Raw genomic sequence first — 17,910 nt, 5'->3', positions numbered from 1 at the left:
GATTCTTCTCCTCCCGGCGTGCTGTGCGACACAGGGGCCGAACCCGGAAGTTCCGTGCCGAGTTCCAGGTGCCAACGAGTCTGATTAGGTGCGGCGTGGAATCTCAAGTCATGGCTGCCCCCGGCCCGGCGCTCTGCCTCTTCGACATGGATGGGACCCTGACGGCCCCGCGACAGGTAGGCGGCGCCCGGCGGGCTGCAGGCAACGCGTGCGGAGGTCCCTGCTGCTCCCAGACCAGGGTGGCCATCGAGGGGCAGCTAAGGACCGCTTACCTCCTCTGGCAGGGCTGAATTCTATTCTGAGTGCCTTGAAAGAGTGAGACGGAAGACCTCAGGGTGCTTGGAGATGGGACGGGACCTAAAAACTCTTGAGAGCAAGAAACTTGTATTGGGTTGGAAAACGCAGTTCTGGACTCTGACCGCAAGCCCCGGGTTTGAACCCCAGCTTAGCCTCCTTACCAGCTGTGTGCCCTCCTCAGCCCTGTCTCCTGTGGGCTGTGCCTTGCACCCTGATATGGAAAACATAGGATTCCAGCTTGAATAGATCTAGTAGAAGCTTTACTTTATGACAGCTGTGTGACCTTGAGCAAGTCACTTACCTGGGAGCCTCAGCATCTACGACGTCAAATGGGGACATGACCTGTTCCATATGCTGTTTGTGAGGGTCGAATGAAATCAAACAAGTTCATGAAAGTATCCTGGTTTACAGTTGCCTGTGTTCAATAATATTCAACAAATATTAGCAGGGCTACAGTGGGCTAGGGTGATTGAGGAAACCAAAATTGTCACAGGCTGCCTGCCAAGAGCCTCCTTGGACTCCTGGAAACTTGCTTCCCACTTCCAGTTTCTGCTGCTACAGGCACATCTAGGTTTCAGTTAAGATCAACGTTTGTGCTGTAGCTCATTCTGACTTCCCTCGCACACGAACCGGTACACTAGCCATTTAAACTTGCGACTAAGCCCAAATGGCCTCACTATCTTCAAGTTCGGTGCCCCTTGGTTTTGGCTGAATGGTAGCGTCAAATGTGTGTGACCTTAGACATGTCATTTGACCTCTCTGAGCCACACATTTTGATGTAGCTAGTGAAGATGACGGCAAGTTCTCCAAAGGACCCTTTCGACCCTGAGATTCAGTGACCACTTGTGAGTTGTTAAAAACCCACAGTGGTCTAGAGACAAGGTCAGCAATTTATTGTTTGTAAAGAGTCAGGTACCAATTAATTTTGTCTTGGCTCACCATATTGTCTCTAGTAACTACTCAACTTTACTGCAAAAGCAGCAATAGACACAGGGTAGCTGTGTTCCAATAAAACTGTTTATGACAGAAACACACAGCTGCTCAATTTGGCCCATTTATTGAAATGGTGTAGGGTTTCTATTCCAAGCCTTTTTACACAGTATCATTGGACCCTCTCAAACTCTCTTCTTTCATCCCATGTAGGACAGTTGTCATTACCATTTTAAACATAAGGAAACTGAAAGCCACCATCGTCTTGATTTCACACAGCAGATCTGGTACTAGTCTCTGGGCATTGGAGTGTCGTTATCTGCTATGTTTACCATTTTCTGCCATTGTTCTAAGTTGGAAGCTGTTCTGCTTGCTGGATATGCCATTCAGAGGAGTGCTGATTCCTAGAAGGAATCAAGTTATATGAAGATAAAGTATGAAATAGCAATGAAACCAGGCAACCTGCAATATATTCCCTTAAAACATTTGAAACATGACATTCTTAGCGGTGAAAATAAGTTTAACACCACCCCCCCCCCAAAAAAATCTGTAATTTAAAAGAGAATTGCTTCTATGTGCTTAGTGCTCTAGGTTAAAAATAAAAATATTTTAGCAATAGATCTATTCATTATCCAACCTCTCTCTTCCTTGATATATGCATTCTCAGACATCAGTAAGCACAATACTATCCAATAGCAGAAGACTGTTCATATTTCTTGCAGCTGCTACAACAGGCTATGACCTAAACAAGTAAATTCTAATTAGAATAGAGCCCGGAGCTTTGTACATTTCAGTTTTTAGTAGAATTGTGTTGTACTGAATACTTTCCCAAGAGAGGCCTTCAAAAAGAAGGGCATCATAAACCTGGGTGAATTGTTTTCCAGCTTTCTATCATGAAAATTTCAAACATGCAGAATCACTGAAAAATGAATACGTAGAACGGCCATATTCCCACCACTTACATTCAACAATGATTGACATTAACTTTATTTTCTTTTTTTAAAAAAATCTTTGCCATACCACGTGCTAAGCCACAGTCATCACAGTACTTTACCCCTAAATATTTGAGCCTGCATGTCTTGAGGACAAGGACGTCTGTCGTAACCATAGTATCATCATCACACCTAGAAAAACTATCACCCATTCCTTAGTATTATTTAATACCCTAGTCCAACGGTCAGCAAACTTTTTTTTTTTTTTACGTAAAAGGCAAGGTAGTAAGTAGTCGAGGCTTCACAGGCCCTGTGGTTTCTGTCACAACTACCCAACTCTGATGTTGTAACCATAGGGACTACATGAGTAAGTGGGCGTGACTGTATTCCAGTCATTCTTTACAGAAATAGACAGTGGTTGATTCTGGCCCACAGTTCCTATTCTGTTGACTTCCTCTAGCCAGTTTTCCTTAATTGTCCCCCAAAAAAGTTTTTTAATTTTTCTTTTTCTAGAAAGTGAATTTTAACATTTTTCCACCTCGATTTCAAGCTTTTGAATCTTTCTGATCTATAAAGAATTTAGAGTTCCTTATAATTATCAGCACATGAGTCAATGGTAACATCACAGCGGTTTTGTTCTGATGATCTCTCCTCTGGTGGGATGTGGTTTAGATCCTCTGTTGAGGTCACAAGCAGCTAGGTCTTACGTCCTGTTAAAAAATATTTGCTGCCACTCGAAAGTGAAAAGGCACCTTCTGTAGCCCATTCACACTGCGGAACGGGTCTCGAGGCTGACTACAGTACCCTCCAGCTCATCAGTGTGCACAAGGGTTAAAATAAAATTTTACCCTCACACTTCCGCTTGGAGATGGAGGCATTGCTGCTGCTGTTGTTAGTATTGCATTTTTAATATGTTGCAATAAAAAAGAGTCTTTCCCACTTCCTCCCAGTCTGACATCAGCCACTTGGGGGACTGAGGGACCCATTTTCATGGTCATTGACTCATCGAGGCTGTTAGTGCAGTTCTAGATTTTGTCTACTAGGTGGAGATTCCACTGGAAGGTGACAAAAAGGTTGCACGCTATTTAGGCCCTCTGTATGATTTTATTTTACTAATCATGTATGTATTACTCTTAAAAAATTTGTTTAATAAAGAAGACTAGACTCTATATACTGAAGTTGACTTAAGTGGGATTTTTTGCTTTTATTTTTAATTTCTGATAACTATTTGTGAAGATATTCTATGTAAGCGTACAGAGAAGACTGCTAAAAGTAATGAAATAAGATATTTAAAGATTGTGATTTGTCTTAATACAGGACTATCTTTTCTTCTTAGTTTATAATTTCTTTTGAGTTAGCACAAAGTTTGGAATTTAATGAGCATCAAATCATACCATCGAGACCACTGTTTATAGATAGGTGCATTTCTTTTAGGAGAGACTAAAAAAATCTAGTGATCTTTTAGCCTTTGTTTTTTTATGATTATGTAAACCAATTAGGAACTTCCTCTTTAATATGATGATTTTGTTTTAAAATCAACAACCTAAATCCACAAATGGTGTAGTATTTGAAAGGAATGTGCTGTGATCTGTGTATATGTGGCATGGATCACCACAACTTAGTGTTGAAAAGCAGATCACTACACAAGGCATGAAATGAGTCTACTTGTGTTTCAAAAAATAAGACCTGTTTACATATGTACATATAGTCAAGTATATAAATGCATAGAAAAACAGCTGGAACAGTACACAGGAGCTGTTAATATATTGTGTATTTTAAATGAGGTAAAAATAAGTAAAATTTAACAGGTTTTTTCTGTAAAAAGTCCCAAAATCATAGCCAAAATATTTGGACTTACCTACAGACCTAGAAATGGAATCGGCATGAGTAGACATTCCAAGGGTTGTATTGTTCTTGTGATTTTAGTTTCCTCATTACTTTCTGGCTTGTAACTATTGTATTTTCCTTTTTTGAAATATAGAAAATTACCAAAGAAATGGATGACTTTCTGCAAAAATTGAGGCAGAAGGTCAAAATCGGAGTAGTAGGCGGCTCGGACTTTGAGAAAGTACAGGAGCAGCTGGGAAGTGACGGTAAGCTACACATTGCTAATTGCATTCTGGTAAAAGATTAATGTCTTAAGAGGATATTGAGACCCGTAGCCATGGAGTGTAATATAGGCGGCCCTGAGCCCTCATCCCCGGGGGGCAAGCTTCCTGCTGCCCTGTTTCAGGAAACATTTCCTCCGCCTTTATCTTTAACTCTTTTTAATTCTGTAAATGAATGTCTGGAGTTGCCGATGGAGCGCTTGGTGCTCAGAAACATGGATAGATTCAACTAGAAGGGCGAGCGTCTGTGTCTTTGCCTGGAACGCTCTTGTCCCCATGTACTGCCCTACTAGCTTCAGCCCCATATCCTGATTGTCCTTGTCACCCAGGCATCGAGATGCCCTCTTGGTCCAGGGGCCACCCCTCAGTCACCCTAACATAGTGTTTCCCAGAGTTTCCTTAGTCATGAGTTACCCATGTGCCTCCCCCACCTGCTGGGCCAGACTCCCCAGCGCAGGACCCCAGGAGCTGGAGGTTCTTATGGGCCCTTCACCAGAGAGTCTGACTCAGCAGTTCCGCGGGGCCTGGGAATCGCATTTTAGCGTCTGTTCCCAGGAGATTGTAACGCACAGCCCTGCCAGAGGCGCGCTCTGGTTGTTGGAAACTGTCCAGTTGTAAGTGTGTCTTGAGGGCTAGGACTGTGGCTTATTCATCCCGTAGGCCCAGGGCCTCCAGGATGCCTGGCCTGTAAGAAAGAGTGGAAAGGAGATGAATAAATCAATCGTTCTTTTCTCCACTGTTGACATTTTTGTAACTGAGCAGAGAGTTCGTCCACCAGCGCTGCAGACAGCCAATTATGCTGACACCAGGGTGCAGTGAACAAAATTGACGTTTATTATGTAGCACTACACAGTGGGGAACAGGCAGCTTGTGCTGGAAAAACCCAGACTCCCCGATGGTTTACAGACAAGGGGTTTTATAGAGCAAAAATCATGAGTAATCATGAGTAAAGGGTTCAGGGTCATGGGCTGTGTCGATTGGCCAGTTCTTAAGCAGGCTTCAGCAATCTGATGTATTCAGCTCTGGGCAGCATCCTGTCCCGGTCTGTCTGACTGTGGCCAGGTGGTCTTGAACATAAAGAGGAGTCTGTGAAGACATCTTGGGGTTGTGAGTCGGTGACTTTATCTTAAGAGCAGAAAGAAAAGAACAGAGCTATACATGTCGTGCTTAACAGGCTGCATTCATCTGTTATCTTAAGCAGAATACACCTTGTGAAACTTGCCTTACCGGCAGGCCGGCAGGCCCCAGGAATCGACCGCATTCCAGTGCAGCTATGACTGTTAAGCAGGGCTAATTGAATAATTTTAACTAAAAGCTAAATTCTGATATATCAAGTCTGTTATGATTTGCTATCGGCATCATTTTGGGCTGATTATTCTCTGTCGTCAGGGGCTGCGGGATGATTAGCAGCATCCCTGGCCTCTACCCACCTGATGCCAGTAGCACCCTCGCCCCCAGTGAAACAATCAGAACGTCTCCAGACATTCCCACATGTCTTCTAGAGGCAAAATCTCCCTCCCGTCGAGAACCACTGTTCTAGACGTAGCATCTTACAGTCTAAATCTGTGTAGGCTTTGTTTATTAGACTCATTATTGAAAGAGTAATCTACATATTCCCTTTAAAACTCCCTGTTCCCCTTTACAATTACTTTTCCTCCTAGATACTCTGGTTACAAATGCTATAAGCCACATAATGAGACACAGGGAGCCCCAGAAAGCCTGTCACCTGTCCTGATTGCCTTTTCTGCCTGTGGTCATAATTCTAACCACAGTGCCGGGCAGTGCTTATACATTTCAGCGCGTGTGAGTCAGAACGAGAATGAGAACATTCACAAGCTCGAAGAAAGTTGAAGACCCACCTGTATCAGTAGCATCTGGGGAGGATGTGAAAATACAGAGGTGGGGGCCCCACCCAACACACAGAGCCTGGGAGTCTGCATTTTAAAGCACCTAAAGTTTGAGGATCTATTTCAATTTATGTGGATGGTCTCCAAATCTGACTGCGTATGAGTCACCAACAGAGCCTTTTTTTTTTTTTTTTTTTTTTAAAGCTGACTTTTAGCCTGGCCCCTGCAGATTCAGATTCAGAAAGCAGAGCCTAGAAATCTGCACATTTTCATCGCAGCCCTGGCAATGCTAATTTACAGGAGCGTTGGGAGCCATCACTGGCTCAGCAGAGACAGTTAATGACCTGTCACAGTCTCCAATCTCCAGCCTAGAAATCATCTTTTAAATTTGTAAATAAGGGCCTTTAAAAAAAAAAAATCGAACGCGCTTTTTCCCCACTTTCTCCATCTGTGAAGACAAGATGTTCTTTCACAGTCCTTGCTGGAGTTTAGCAGTTTTATTGGTGTTAAGTGTTAATCGAGAAATGGAAACACAAGTTTCAGTTCATTATATTCTAAGTTTTCTTCTGTTTTGGTTGCAGTGGTTGAAAAATATGATTATGTGTTTCCAGAAAATGGCCTGGTAGCATACAAAGGCGGGAAACTCTTGTGTCAACAGGTAGGTTTTTAAGTATCCAGACTACTATATTTTACTAGTAAAATGTTTTCTAAAAAGACGATTGATGCTGAATGCTTCTTGGGAGCTGAGGAACAGCACTGGATGAATCTTCACGCCGTATTTTTTTACATCTTCAGTGTCCAACCACAGGACTTTCACATTTTCCGAATTGTTAACGAGATTTTGATCATTGTTTTTTAAGGATACTTTAATATTCCTATAATGATAGCAGAGACTAGGGCAGGCTGCCTCGCTACAAGCGTATTGGGAGGTACTATGTACCTCTTATTAGTATTAAGATCATTCTGCTCAGACATAAGAGAAAGCCAAAGTAGAACAAATATCATTTCTGTCAGTATCTGTGGATGTTTTAATTGAATAAAAGCAGCAACAATAAACTCTCTTGGCCTTCCATGAAGCATTTGAGAGATAATGAATATAAAAAGTCTTGACTAATGAAGCAGAAAATGCTTTTGACTGAGGCCTTTCCGGTTTGCTTAATGTGTTCAACCGGAGAACAAAGGGAAAGGAGGAAAGGGCGGTGAGGCGTGTCGCCTGACAGTGGCTGGAGACCTGGGCTTGTCGTAAAGCCGTTTTGAAAATGCCTGCCACCGAATCGAGTAACTCCAGTATTTTCTTTATCTAGAATATTCAAGGTCACCTGGGCGAGGCCCTAATCCAAGACTTAATCAACTACTGTCTGAGCTACATTGCGAAGATTAAACTCCCGAAGAAGAGGTAGGTTTTGCTTTTAGCAAAGAGCCGCCAGTGGGATTGAGGGTGACGTCACCCGGCGGATGGGTGCTCATTTGAGTCCAAAGCCCAGTGTTCAGGAAGGAATCACTGGAAACCCGTAAAGCCGGCGGTAGGAGAATGATTATATAAGCAGTGGCATGCCCGCATGATGGAAATTGAAAACAATATGTTTGCACAGGCTGTCAGTCAGAGGAAATGCCTGTAAAAAGTGAAAGAAGCAACATAAACCCCAGACCCGAAGTCTGAAACTGGAGGCCCCCAGGCCAAATCCCATACTAAGCCAGGTTTGATCAGCCCTGGTATTAAATCTGAAGTTTTCTGTAGTTACGTAATGTTAAAAAAAAAAAAAAAAAGGCGGAAAGGAGCAGGTGAAATTAATTTTAATATGTTTTATTTAACCTAATATATTCAGAACATAATAATTTTAACATGTAGGCAATATAAAACATTATTAATGATGATTACATTCCTTTTTCCTACTGAGTCTCTGAAATCTAATCTCGATTCAGATTAGCCACATCTCAAGATTGATAGCTACGTGTGGCTGGCTGGTGGCTGTCGTGTGGCCCGGCATAGCTCTGCGAAATGCGGATCATACCAGCCACTGCCTGTTGAAATTGCCAAACTTCATAGCCTGTTCATCCATCTATAACGTTGCCCAAATAAATAATGTATTTCTGGGACCTCGGTCCCCTTTTCCTCTCCAGGGGGACTTTCATTGAATTCCGAAATGGGTTGTTAAATGTGTCCCCCATTGGAAGAAGCTGCAGCCAAGAAGAACGCATTGAGTTCTACGAACTCGATAAAGTGAGTCTTTCTGAAATCTGCTAGGTTGGTGAAAATAAGACATGCCACTTTGTGTACTTCCTTAATTACAACCCAGTAGATAATCAGCGTCTTTTTGTTTTTCTCAGAAAGAAAACATAAGACAAAAATTTGTTGCAGACCTGCAGAAGGAGTTTGCAGGAAAAGGCCTCACATTCTCCATAGGTATTGTATGCTCACGCAGGCTTCGAGCTTTGCGCACACTTGACGTTAGACGGTGCCGTTCAAAGGTGGGCAGTCCGTCTTTAGGGGAAAACCACTGGTGTGTACTCAGCCGTGGTGGAGACTTGCCAGCTAGGGAATGACTTCTGGGTTTGGTTCTAGATCCTTACCTGGCGGGATTCCCTCCCTGCACTTCTGGTCAAATATAAGAGCATCTTGCTTAAAGCGGATAAGAACTTACCCTCACACGTTTAGGTGGAAGGCAGGCGTGCTAATGAACCTTGGAAGTCAGTGGGTTGGTTTGACAAATCAAGAAACTGAGGACCAGAAGGGAAAAAGGACTCGTCTGAGTTCGCCGAGCTTTTACTAACAGTGGCCTGTGTGCAAACCCTTCTGGTGGCTGACACAGGCTTCTTCCCACAGCCCTGGTAGCTCAGGCTTGTTTTCTGGTGGAATACGCCTGTCAGATGCTCTCAGCAAGCCGATTCCTCCTGTCAGTGCCCATGACTCACTTCTTAAAGTCCTCTCATTTTACTAACACGAATTAATGCGGGTTGTAGGGAAACTGGAATTGCAAAGGGGTTATGTATAATAGATGAATGGGTGGATTTTTAACTATTCTTGAACTGCGAGATGAACATCTTTCTGACAAAGCCCTGAAAGGGTTTTTGTTGCCTGTGAAAGCTGCCTGTAAATCACCTCCCGTGTGATTTTCATGTCTCCCGCAAGGCAAACTGGGTGCAGCCCGCTTCCAGGCATTCTCCGCCGAGAGTGCCTTGAAGCTGGAGATGAGCTCAGCCGAATGAGGTTCTTATCAGGTTTTCCCCAGCATGCTTCGCGTGAACCCACTCGCTTGACAGAGCACTTAGATGCAAATGCGTTTCTCATTCTGAGCTGACACACTCTAGGTCCCACTTTTAGATTTTAAGAGAAATAATGTTTGAAAAACACAATGTGGAATGAATTTCTAGAACCCATCCCTGAAGTCGTGTTAGCAACAAACTGGAGAGTATTAAAAATCAACCGGCGCAATCCAGTTGCTTATGAGTAAATTGCACATTCTTTTTCAGTGACATGTCATTAGCTTCCTTTTCACCTTTAGCTTCTGTTTTCCCCTCCCCACTTGGCAGGAGGCCAGATCAGCTTTGATGTCTTTCCTGATGGATGGGACAAGAGGTTTTGCCTGGGACATGTGGAAAATGACGGCTATAAGACCATTTATTTCTTCGGAGACAAAACCATGCCAGTGAGTACGGCAGTGATTTTGCAGTTTTATTGTTCAGTTTGGGCTCGAAGGGAGGAAATGGACAGATGGGCTTTTTTCCCCCTCACTCACACTTTACCCACTAGCCCGGCTCCAACTGAACGATGCTCTCTGTCCTACGAGAGGGGTATGATGAAGGCCCCCTCCCCTCCCTCCCACGCTCAGATACCTGACACCTCTGGGGAATGGAGCCTTTCTGTGTGGCTTGTGAATTAAATATGACCCTCCTCAAGTGCCTTCCAGAACGCCTGCCCCAGTCACATCCTCTCTGCGTTTCAGAGCCCCTGTTCTTTCCATCTTCTCTTTCCGCAGTATTTTGTTTCCGGGGCATTCGTTTCATTTGGGCAGTGGGAGTCCTAAATGATAGGTAGTCAGGGAGTCTCACGAGTCAGAAATTCAGGAGCAGGCGCCAGGGACCCTTCAGGGGTGAGGCGTCAGTCCTGAGCGTCACACGGTACAGGAGCTGTCCCAGGGGTTGTCAGAAATCCCTAGTCCGGGACCGAACCTAAACTGAGCAGAGCCCAATGTTGAAAGGCCAGCTCCAGAAGGAGGTCTCGGGAGGCACACCCCCAGCCATCATGGCAGCAGAGCCAGGCTCTCCTGGGGACAGGCGGATCCCCAAGGAGGTTGGAGAGACGTTGCCAGCGTGAGGCCGGAGAAGAGGCTTAGCACCCACTGCTCACTGCCCAGCCTCAGGCTCAGTGTCTCCCTTTAAATTCCTCTCACCCTCCGTGCCCTTCAGCAGTTCTCACAGGCCACCCAGCGGGGGTGCTCACCTTGCCCTCGGGCATCCTGGGCCATGCTGCACCCAGCAGGTGTGTCGTGCGTGCTGCATATCCTTCCGCTCTCTGGTCTACTCCAGAACACTTGCTTTTTTCTGCTGAGGTCTACGACCTGCCTTTCAGCATGATCTCCACCTCGGCTTCCAGCATGAGAGGGGCTTCTGGATAGTATAGCCGCATGTCTTCTTTTCAGAATTAATGAAACCGGGACTCAGGCTAAGTAACTTGCCCAAGGTCACACAGCTAATGGCAGGGCTGGTGGCATCAGAACAAACTACCTGCTCTTTAAATGAGTTCGCTTTCTAGTCAACACACTCTCTGTCCAGCTGGGTGGGAAAGATTCTCCTTTAATTCCTAAATGAACACGGTGCTTTTCAGGGGGTACGTCAGTCAGCTTTTTTTCTTAATGACAGGATGGTTTGTAATCGTGTCCTTTCATGGCGATGCTCTGGATGCAGAAGTGCTTTGAATGTACGCTTTGAAAAAAGCCACTATCTAACTTGACATCTTTAGAAAAAGTAAGCTAATGAAATTACACCCAAGATCTAAGGAAGGGCCGTAGAAGCCTCTTCAATCCTTGCAAGTTGGTGCCGTTTCTTACGGGCCGAGACAAGAGCTATCAGACAGGCAAAAAGCGAGTTTTCCATAAGGGTGACATTCTTGCTCTATGTAATTCACTGTCGGAAGCCTCAGGTGGGCCTTGGGATGGAATGTAGTTCTGAGCAAATTGGGAAATGGCTTCTTTGGGGAATTCTTTATTTGAGAATCAGAATTTTCTGCTTTACCACCACATTACCACCCTTCAGTTCCATTTTTCTGAATTTTATCTACTTTTAAAAAATGGATACTATTCAGTGGAGGTTAACCCCCACCCCCCATTCTTAAGTAATATGCATTCATTGTAGAAAATTAGAAAAAGTTTGAAGAAGAAAGTAAGTCCCTTGTAATCCCAGCCTTTTCTCTGTGCACAGGTACGATCCCAAATACGCTTCCCCCGCATGCTCATTGTTTTACCTTTTGTTTTTGTTCTTTCCGTATTTTCTTCCCCCCACATTAGTGAGTCTTCTCTGAAAATAAGGTTTTAACAGCTGCATGACACTGTCATTCAGGTGTCGCTTGCTCACCCGTTTCGCTGCCAGAGGCACCTGTGGGCTGTGGGTGTTCGTTGCAGTCACGAACGCCGGTGAACGTTCTGACGTCTGTCCGTGCCCTCATCTCTGATCTTTGTCGTCTGTGGGGTCCTGGAAACGGGAGCGAACAGTCCAGCCTTCTAAACCTTTTCACAACACATCAGTATCCGAAACTTCAGGCACAAAGCAATCCCAGGTCTTAGCATTAAACCTCTTGTTTGTGTTCAGGGATAGGAGTTTTGAAAGCTGCTTTCTCTCTGCGTTTCGAGGCACACATTTTTGCTGGCTTCCAGGGGACCGGCACCTGAGCTAAGAGCTGTCAGTAAAATGCCATTTTCCTACCAAGCAGTCCAGGCTTCTCCTGCCCCACTCCCCACCCCCGGCCACACAGCTCCCATCCGACAGGGTCTGATGTCACACAGAGCGCGCCCCCTGCTTGGAGCACCTCCAGAGAGCAGAGCCAAGAAGTAAGGCGTCGGCCCTTGCTTTTCTAAACACTGGTCAGTCCCGGACACGCCCTCATCCTTCCCCTCAGCAGCCAAGGTCCGAGTACAGCTTGGGAAGAGGGAAGGGCCCCAGACTGGCTTTCCAGAGGCCACTCCAGCCACCTCCAGCCTTCCTGAATTCCCAGGCGAGACGGCTCCTGCTTGTCTAATGCTTTTGGTAGAAAATGTTGTGGCTTTAAGTGACAGTGTGAAAACATTCTGACACCTTGTAAACCACTGATTGACTCTGACTCAGCAATTCCACTTCAGGTTGGGCCCGATTAGAGGCGCTCAACCCGACAGGAGACCCCGCTGGCCCCGCTGTGGGAGGACAGGAGGCAGATGCTGTTCAGGGGACCATGGGCTGCTGGTGCTCTCTGGTGTCCCTGCTGTCCTGCCTGCCTCTGGACACCAGAATTGGTGGCCTTGGTCCTGAGAACGAGACAGCGGCTGAGCGGACGCACCCCGAGGAAAGAGCCTCCTCTGCCACAGCTCTGTACTTCAGGGGGACACAGGCCTCAGGCCCCCGGAGTGTGGCCGGCCTTCCGGAGTCCTCTGGAATGGTCATTTAGTCCCACCGAGTCAGCATCTCCCGAGTGCAGTGCTGTGCCAAAGCACCTCGTGCAACTGAGCCCGTTTATGCATGAGGGGGTTGAGCCAGAGCCATCAGCAGGCCCTGAGGGTCACCCCAGGGACGGTAGCCTGACAGCCAGCTCGCTTGCCACCACACCTCCAGCTTCATCGCTGGCTTCCAAGCCACTGGTTCTCAGCCCCAACGTACATTAGAATCTCCAGATCGTTTTCAAAGCCTCATGGTCCTCGGCCCAAGCTTTTCTTTCTCTTTAAAGCATAAATGTTTATTGCTTTTTCGGAAAACGTCGTACAGTTGTCTAAGGGCATACATTTTCAAATACGTGTTAGAGTTGTTTGTGACTTATTTCATCCCCAGTTAACTGTCACGCGTTAAGAAAGCAGCCGCGTGCTGCCAGCAAGCAGCATGCCCTCGACTCCACCGCTTCCCGCACGCGCCCCGGCGCTGCGGTGGCCTCGGGACACGGGCGCCTGGCAGCACTCGCTGCCGTTGCTCAGGAGCTCCTAGGACGTCCTGCGCCTCTGGACCCAGGACCTTTTATTCTTTCCCCAGTCTTACCAAGGCGCTTGCGTTACCTGCCACCGGGGAAGAACCGCCGCTCCAGGGTCTTGGAGGGCAGTGCGCTTGGCCTCGTACCCATCATACCTGGAAATTTCATAAGTGCTTGTTAAACTGATGCCAGGTGAATGTCTCTAGGCAGCTCGGCCCTGAACCCCGAGCTACAGGAAGTCTGTGCCACAAGCGGGTATTCACACAGCAAAGACCAACCGCCCTTCCCCCCGAAGTCCAGCAGACTCCACCCTGCTTCCTGTCAAGCTGGGCACACAGGGCGGAGACACTTAACGTGGTCCCCTCTGGCTCCAGTGGCCGAATAATCAGCGTTTACTCTGCGACTGTGCAGAGCTGAGGCGGGCTGGAGATGGAGCCGCTTTCGGCCCCTCCCGGTGCCTGAGCAGGGCAGACGCGGCCTCCTGTAGGGCTCTGAGTATTCACGGGCGGTGTGCACTGTCCTCTGGGCCGGTCACCTGCACTCCGATGGGAATGCGATCATTATCCGTCCCTGTGTCCCGTCACTCTCAGGAGCTGGGCTTGTGTTGGATCTTGGGGAAGGCCATTTCCCCAGCCAAGTCAGGTAATCTTTGGTGCACATGCAGATCCAGGGTCGAAGCTTCTGGTTGTCTGAGGCCTCAGTATCCGGAGGGTGCAGTCTCGCTCGCTCAGTTTCAGCTCTGCTTCTGGCTTCGCTCGCTCTCTTTTGTAAGCTCTGTGCAGCCCCAGGAAGGAGCCCTCGTGCCTTGAAAGTCACAAAGGAGGGCAGGTCCGCTGGCAGGAAGGGGAAGGACAGTAGGGGCTGGTGAGGTTTGTGGTGCAGATGCCCGTCACCTTCAGCCCAGCCCGGCGGGGGGGAGGCTGTGATCCTCTGGACTCGGTTTCCTTAAGTGTTGGTGCGTTACACAGCGGCTCCCCACCCACCCCAGCAGGACCACGGGAGACTCATGCCAAATGAGGCATCTGTGACGTACACATCTGTCCCTGCGCGTGACGTCCTCTCCAGGGAGGGGCAGGCGCGGCGGCTGCCTTTAGCTTCAGAAGTCACTCTCCCCAGCTAGTGGCTTCTGTCCTCGAGCTTCACCCTAGCCGGCTGCAGGAGCCTCCTAACACCGCTGTGCCTCTGCGACCCCGCCCCCCATCCACTCTCCAGAAAGATCCTGCCGTAGGCGAATCTCATGGTGTCCCAGGCTGCAGCTTTCCGGTGGCTTCACAGAAAATCCCAGCTCCTTACCCTGATCTGCGAGGCCCTTCCAGCCCCTGCCAGCAGCTGCCCCATAAAGAGCCAGTCGCCCAGCTCGTCCCCTCACTGCCTGCAGGTCTCTGCCCAGAGGCCCCTCCCCCGTCACTCTGGGTCCCCTTCTGTCCTTCGCAGCCCTCCCCAGGGCTGACAGTGCTGGAAGGCGGCCCTTCTGTTGCTTTGCGGTTCCGGGAGCCACCGCTGTGTCTCCAGCTGCTGACACGCTGCCAAGCAGGGCGCACTCGCTCTACCAGGCTTCTCGGGTGAATAGGTGACTGCCAACTCCTCCCCCCCAAGCCAGTGAGTGACAGGGAGTGGACGTGGCCCAGACAGACGTTTGCGTTTTCTGGATGGTGCAGGAGTTTGTTTTCCCTTGGAACATAGTTCTCTGTGGTAGTGTTTACCTCCTATGCCATTTCTAAGAAATCTGGCCTCTTTTTTTTTTTTTTTTTTTTGTTTTAATCATAAGAATTACTGGAACTGGCTTCACATTTACTTGCTTAGGTGGCAGATGCTTTCTGTGAAATTCGGGGCCCTCTGAATGACCAGAGGCCCTGCAGGCTCCGAGTCGGCTCAGGGAAAGGACGTTCCTGGCTGTTCCTGAGCACGGCTCCGCGGTCACGGCCTGCTAGCATGATGCCTCGGTCCCCCACGGTGGTCCCTCCTGAAATCTGAAGGGAAGCCTTCTGCATGGGGATGGGTTATTCTTAAACAGCGAGAGCAGTAGTAATTTCGGGTGTCCGTCAGCCCTTTAAAAGGATGTCGGATCTTTCCTACAGAATCTTTATGAGAGAAAAAAAAATTTCTTAGCAGTTATTTTCATCGTATGATCAACTAATTGATTTTCGAAAGATTTTGAGTGAGACTGCTTGTTCAGTTTTGTGAGGGAAATTCCATGAGGAGAAAAGCCCTCAGCAGGAAGCCCAGTTCGTTCACCTGAGACCAGAGGGGCTGGACGCTCAGTGAGGGGACCCCCCCCGCCCCCGGTCCCCCCAGCTACGTTCGTGCCCTCGCAAAAGGCCCCCTGCCCTCAACTCCTGGTGGCGCACGAGATGAAGCAATGCGTGGAAACACCCAGACGGCAGGGTTAGGGCTGCCGCTGCTGCTGCCAACACGGTCGCTGCTTTCCAGGGGCTTCGCCCAGATGCCCCGGGCTCATCAACTAATCCCCACGGCGCTGCGGGTGACATCCCACCGCCGTCCCGCTTTGACAGGTGGGAGACACCCGCCGCACAGCCTGGTCGCTGGTAGAACCAGGATCTAAATAAACCCAGGTCCCCTGGCTCAGACTGCTTCAGTTTCAGTAAATCAAAGTCAGATTCAGTCGCTGTCTCCAGTAGCCACACAGCAAGCGCTCCACAGTGACACGTGGCCAGTGGCCCCGTCTGCTCGGAGACGGACATGTCCATCATCACAGCTCCGAGGGCAGTGCCGCGTGGACGTCTGCCTCGCCACGTTCCCTGCGACTTGTTAGAAGTCAGCGCACAGTGAAATCGGTGGCAGTGAGAATTCTGTCACGTGCCAGGTTTGCCTGCTTTATAGAAAAATAAGCCTTAGATTCTCACGGGAACATCGTGAGTCTTTCATCGGCATAATTACACGTTCCCAGCTAAATCGGAGTTCAGGGGAAGGTGATCGCCCCTTCCTCAGTGATGACAGTCTCTCACGTTTCCAGAGTAGCAGGGTAACTGGAGAAACCCACCCTGCCCAGGAAGACCGCGAGTTCCTCGGGCAGCCCCGGGCCCCAGGCTGCATCTGCTCATCTGCTCGCGTCATTGTGTCTTCACAGGGCGGGAATGACCATGAGATCTTCACAGACCCGAGGACAGTGGGCTACACTGTGAGGACGCCCGAGGACACGTGCAGGATCTGCAGAGAGCTCTTCTCCTAACGTCCCCTGCCCAGGGGCCCCGGGGGGAGGCCCAGCGTACGAGCCTGACAGTCACTCGGTGTCCCAACGCAGATCCCTCCCTCACATGCCCACAGGACGTTTATCGCCGTCCAACCCGGGACAGAAGTTTAAAAACACTTCCTGAAATGAAGCCCCTGCTGAGCATCGGCTTGGCGGGGGCCTCGTGGTCATCAGGCTATAGCATTAAGCCAAGTGACCACGTGTGCTCTGGTTTTCAACCTCTTCCCGTTTGAGAGCCGCAGACCTCAGCATGGATGGATGGCTACGTGAACTGACCCCAAGGAGTTTGCACCTTAGCTGGCCCGGAACGCAGGTTAGCTCTGTATCCACCGCACGTCGAAGGGCTGGTTCTGTGAGCATCAGGATGGGAGGAAATGGGCACAAACAGCCCCCACGGAGAATTGGCACACAGCGCTCCCCCTCGTCTCGCAAACACTGACTTGGGGTGTCGCACTTCACCAAAAGAACCTTCCTTACTGGGCCCGGCTGGGCTTCCCAAGGGCCTTATTTGCCTCCCATTTCTCAGGGATCAGGTGAAAGCCTGGATAATAACAGAGTTTTTAGTAAATAAGCGTGTTCACCCCGCCATCACCCAGACTGACCGCAGGGCTGGGAACAGCCATGGTCGGGCCTGGGGCCCTCACTCCTCCCTCCCGCGTTCTCCGAGTTCCTGAAACAGCAGCTCCAGGCCCTTGTGCAGAGCGTGACAGCTCTCCAGGGCAGCGGTTCACCTGTCACTTTCAGCATCTGGAAACGGCGAGACCCACAAACCCCCACCAGACTGGTGCTGGCGCGGGCTGCAGTCCCCAGCGTGGCCTCTGCCAGGGGTGGGGCCTGCCCACCCCCTTCACCACACACGCGCACACGGTCAGCAGTTCCGAGGACATGCTGTCGGTGGCGTCCTTGTTGAATTTTGCGAATGATACTGTAATGATTTTTCAAAATGAAAAGTAGCAATTTAAAGTGATTCTGTCATTCCCTATGTCTGAGTGTTTTTTCCTCCTTTGTTTAATTGCTTGCTCCGTGAGTGTGAAGTGAGATCAGCTATGGTGTCTTCTCGGATCTGGAAGGAACACCCAGCCCTTCTGGATCTGAGGGCCTGATGCTCTTGTCTGACGTTTAGGCTCTTGCCCTTCCTGACTGGCGTGGACCCTTCTACACTTTTCTGCCCGCTGGACAAGGAGCCACAACTCCCAGGAAGTTCCCCTAACTTATCAAAGCAAGACAACCGAGTCTTACTGCAACTTCTCCTAACCACCTTTGTAACTGAGGGTCCCCTCGGCAGGGCTGCCAGGATTCAAGACCTAATTACAAAGGGGCGTCGTAGGCCGCCCTGGGTGAGTAGAGCGGGCCGGCTGGCCAGCCTCCCAGATTCCCACGGTGGCTGCTTCAGACCCTTGGGCCCCTTTTCCCATTCCTCACTCCCTCCCTCCGCACCATC

General features: G+C 48.8%; 1 protein-coding gene across 1 annotated transcript; it reads left to right on the top strand.

Moving 5' to 3' along the window:
• The first annotated feature begins 24 nt into the window (after positions 1-24).
• PMM2 (phosphomannomutase 2) lies at positions 25-17,451 on the top strand. The gene is made up of 8 exons (XM_016154098.2): positions 25-176; positions 4,141-4,252; positions 6,696-6,772; positions 7,419-7,510; positions 8,236-8,335; positions 8,443-8,518; positions 9,646-9,761; positions 16,347-17,451. Exons 1-8 carry the CDS (start codon positions 111-113, stop codon positions 16,446-16,448), a joined length of 741 nt encoding a protein of 246 aa, XP_016009584.1. The 5' UTR covers positions 25-110; the 3' UTR covers positions 16,449-17,451.
• Positions 17,452-17,910: the final 459 nt, after the last annotated feature.

The sequence above is a fragment of the Rousettus aegyptiacus genome, unplaced genomic scaffold, assembly GCF_014176215.1.
Source record: "Rousettus aegyptiacus isolate mRouAeg1 unplaced genomic scaffold, mRouAeg1.p scaffold_m13_p_8, whole genome shotgun sequence".
Lineage (NCBI taxonomy): Eukaryota > Metazoa > Chordata > Mammalia > Chiroptera > Pteropodidae > Rousettus > Rousettus aegyptiacus.
Note: the sequence above shows the minus strand (reverse complement) of the source record. Positions and strands in the feature narration are given on the sequence as shown.

Coding starts and splice junctions, on each gene's coding strand:
- PMM2 (XM_016154098.2), top strand. CDS start 111: ATGGCTGCCCCCGGCCCGGCGCTCTGCCTCTTCGACATGGATGGGACC. Junction 8,336..8,442: donor AGTTCTACGAACTCGATAAA/GTGAGTCTTTCT, acceptor TGTTTTTCTCAG/AAAGAAAACATAAGACAAAA. Junction 9,762..16,346: donor TCGGAGACAAAACCATGCCA/GTGAGTACGGCA, acceptor GTGTCTTCACAG/GGCGGGAATGACCATGAGAT.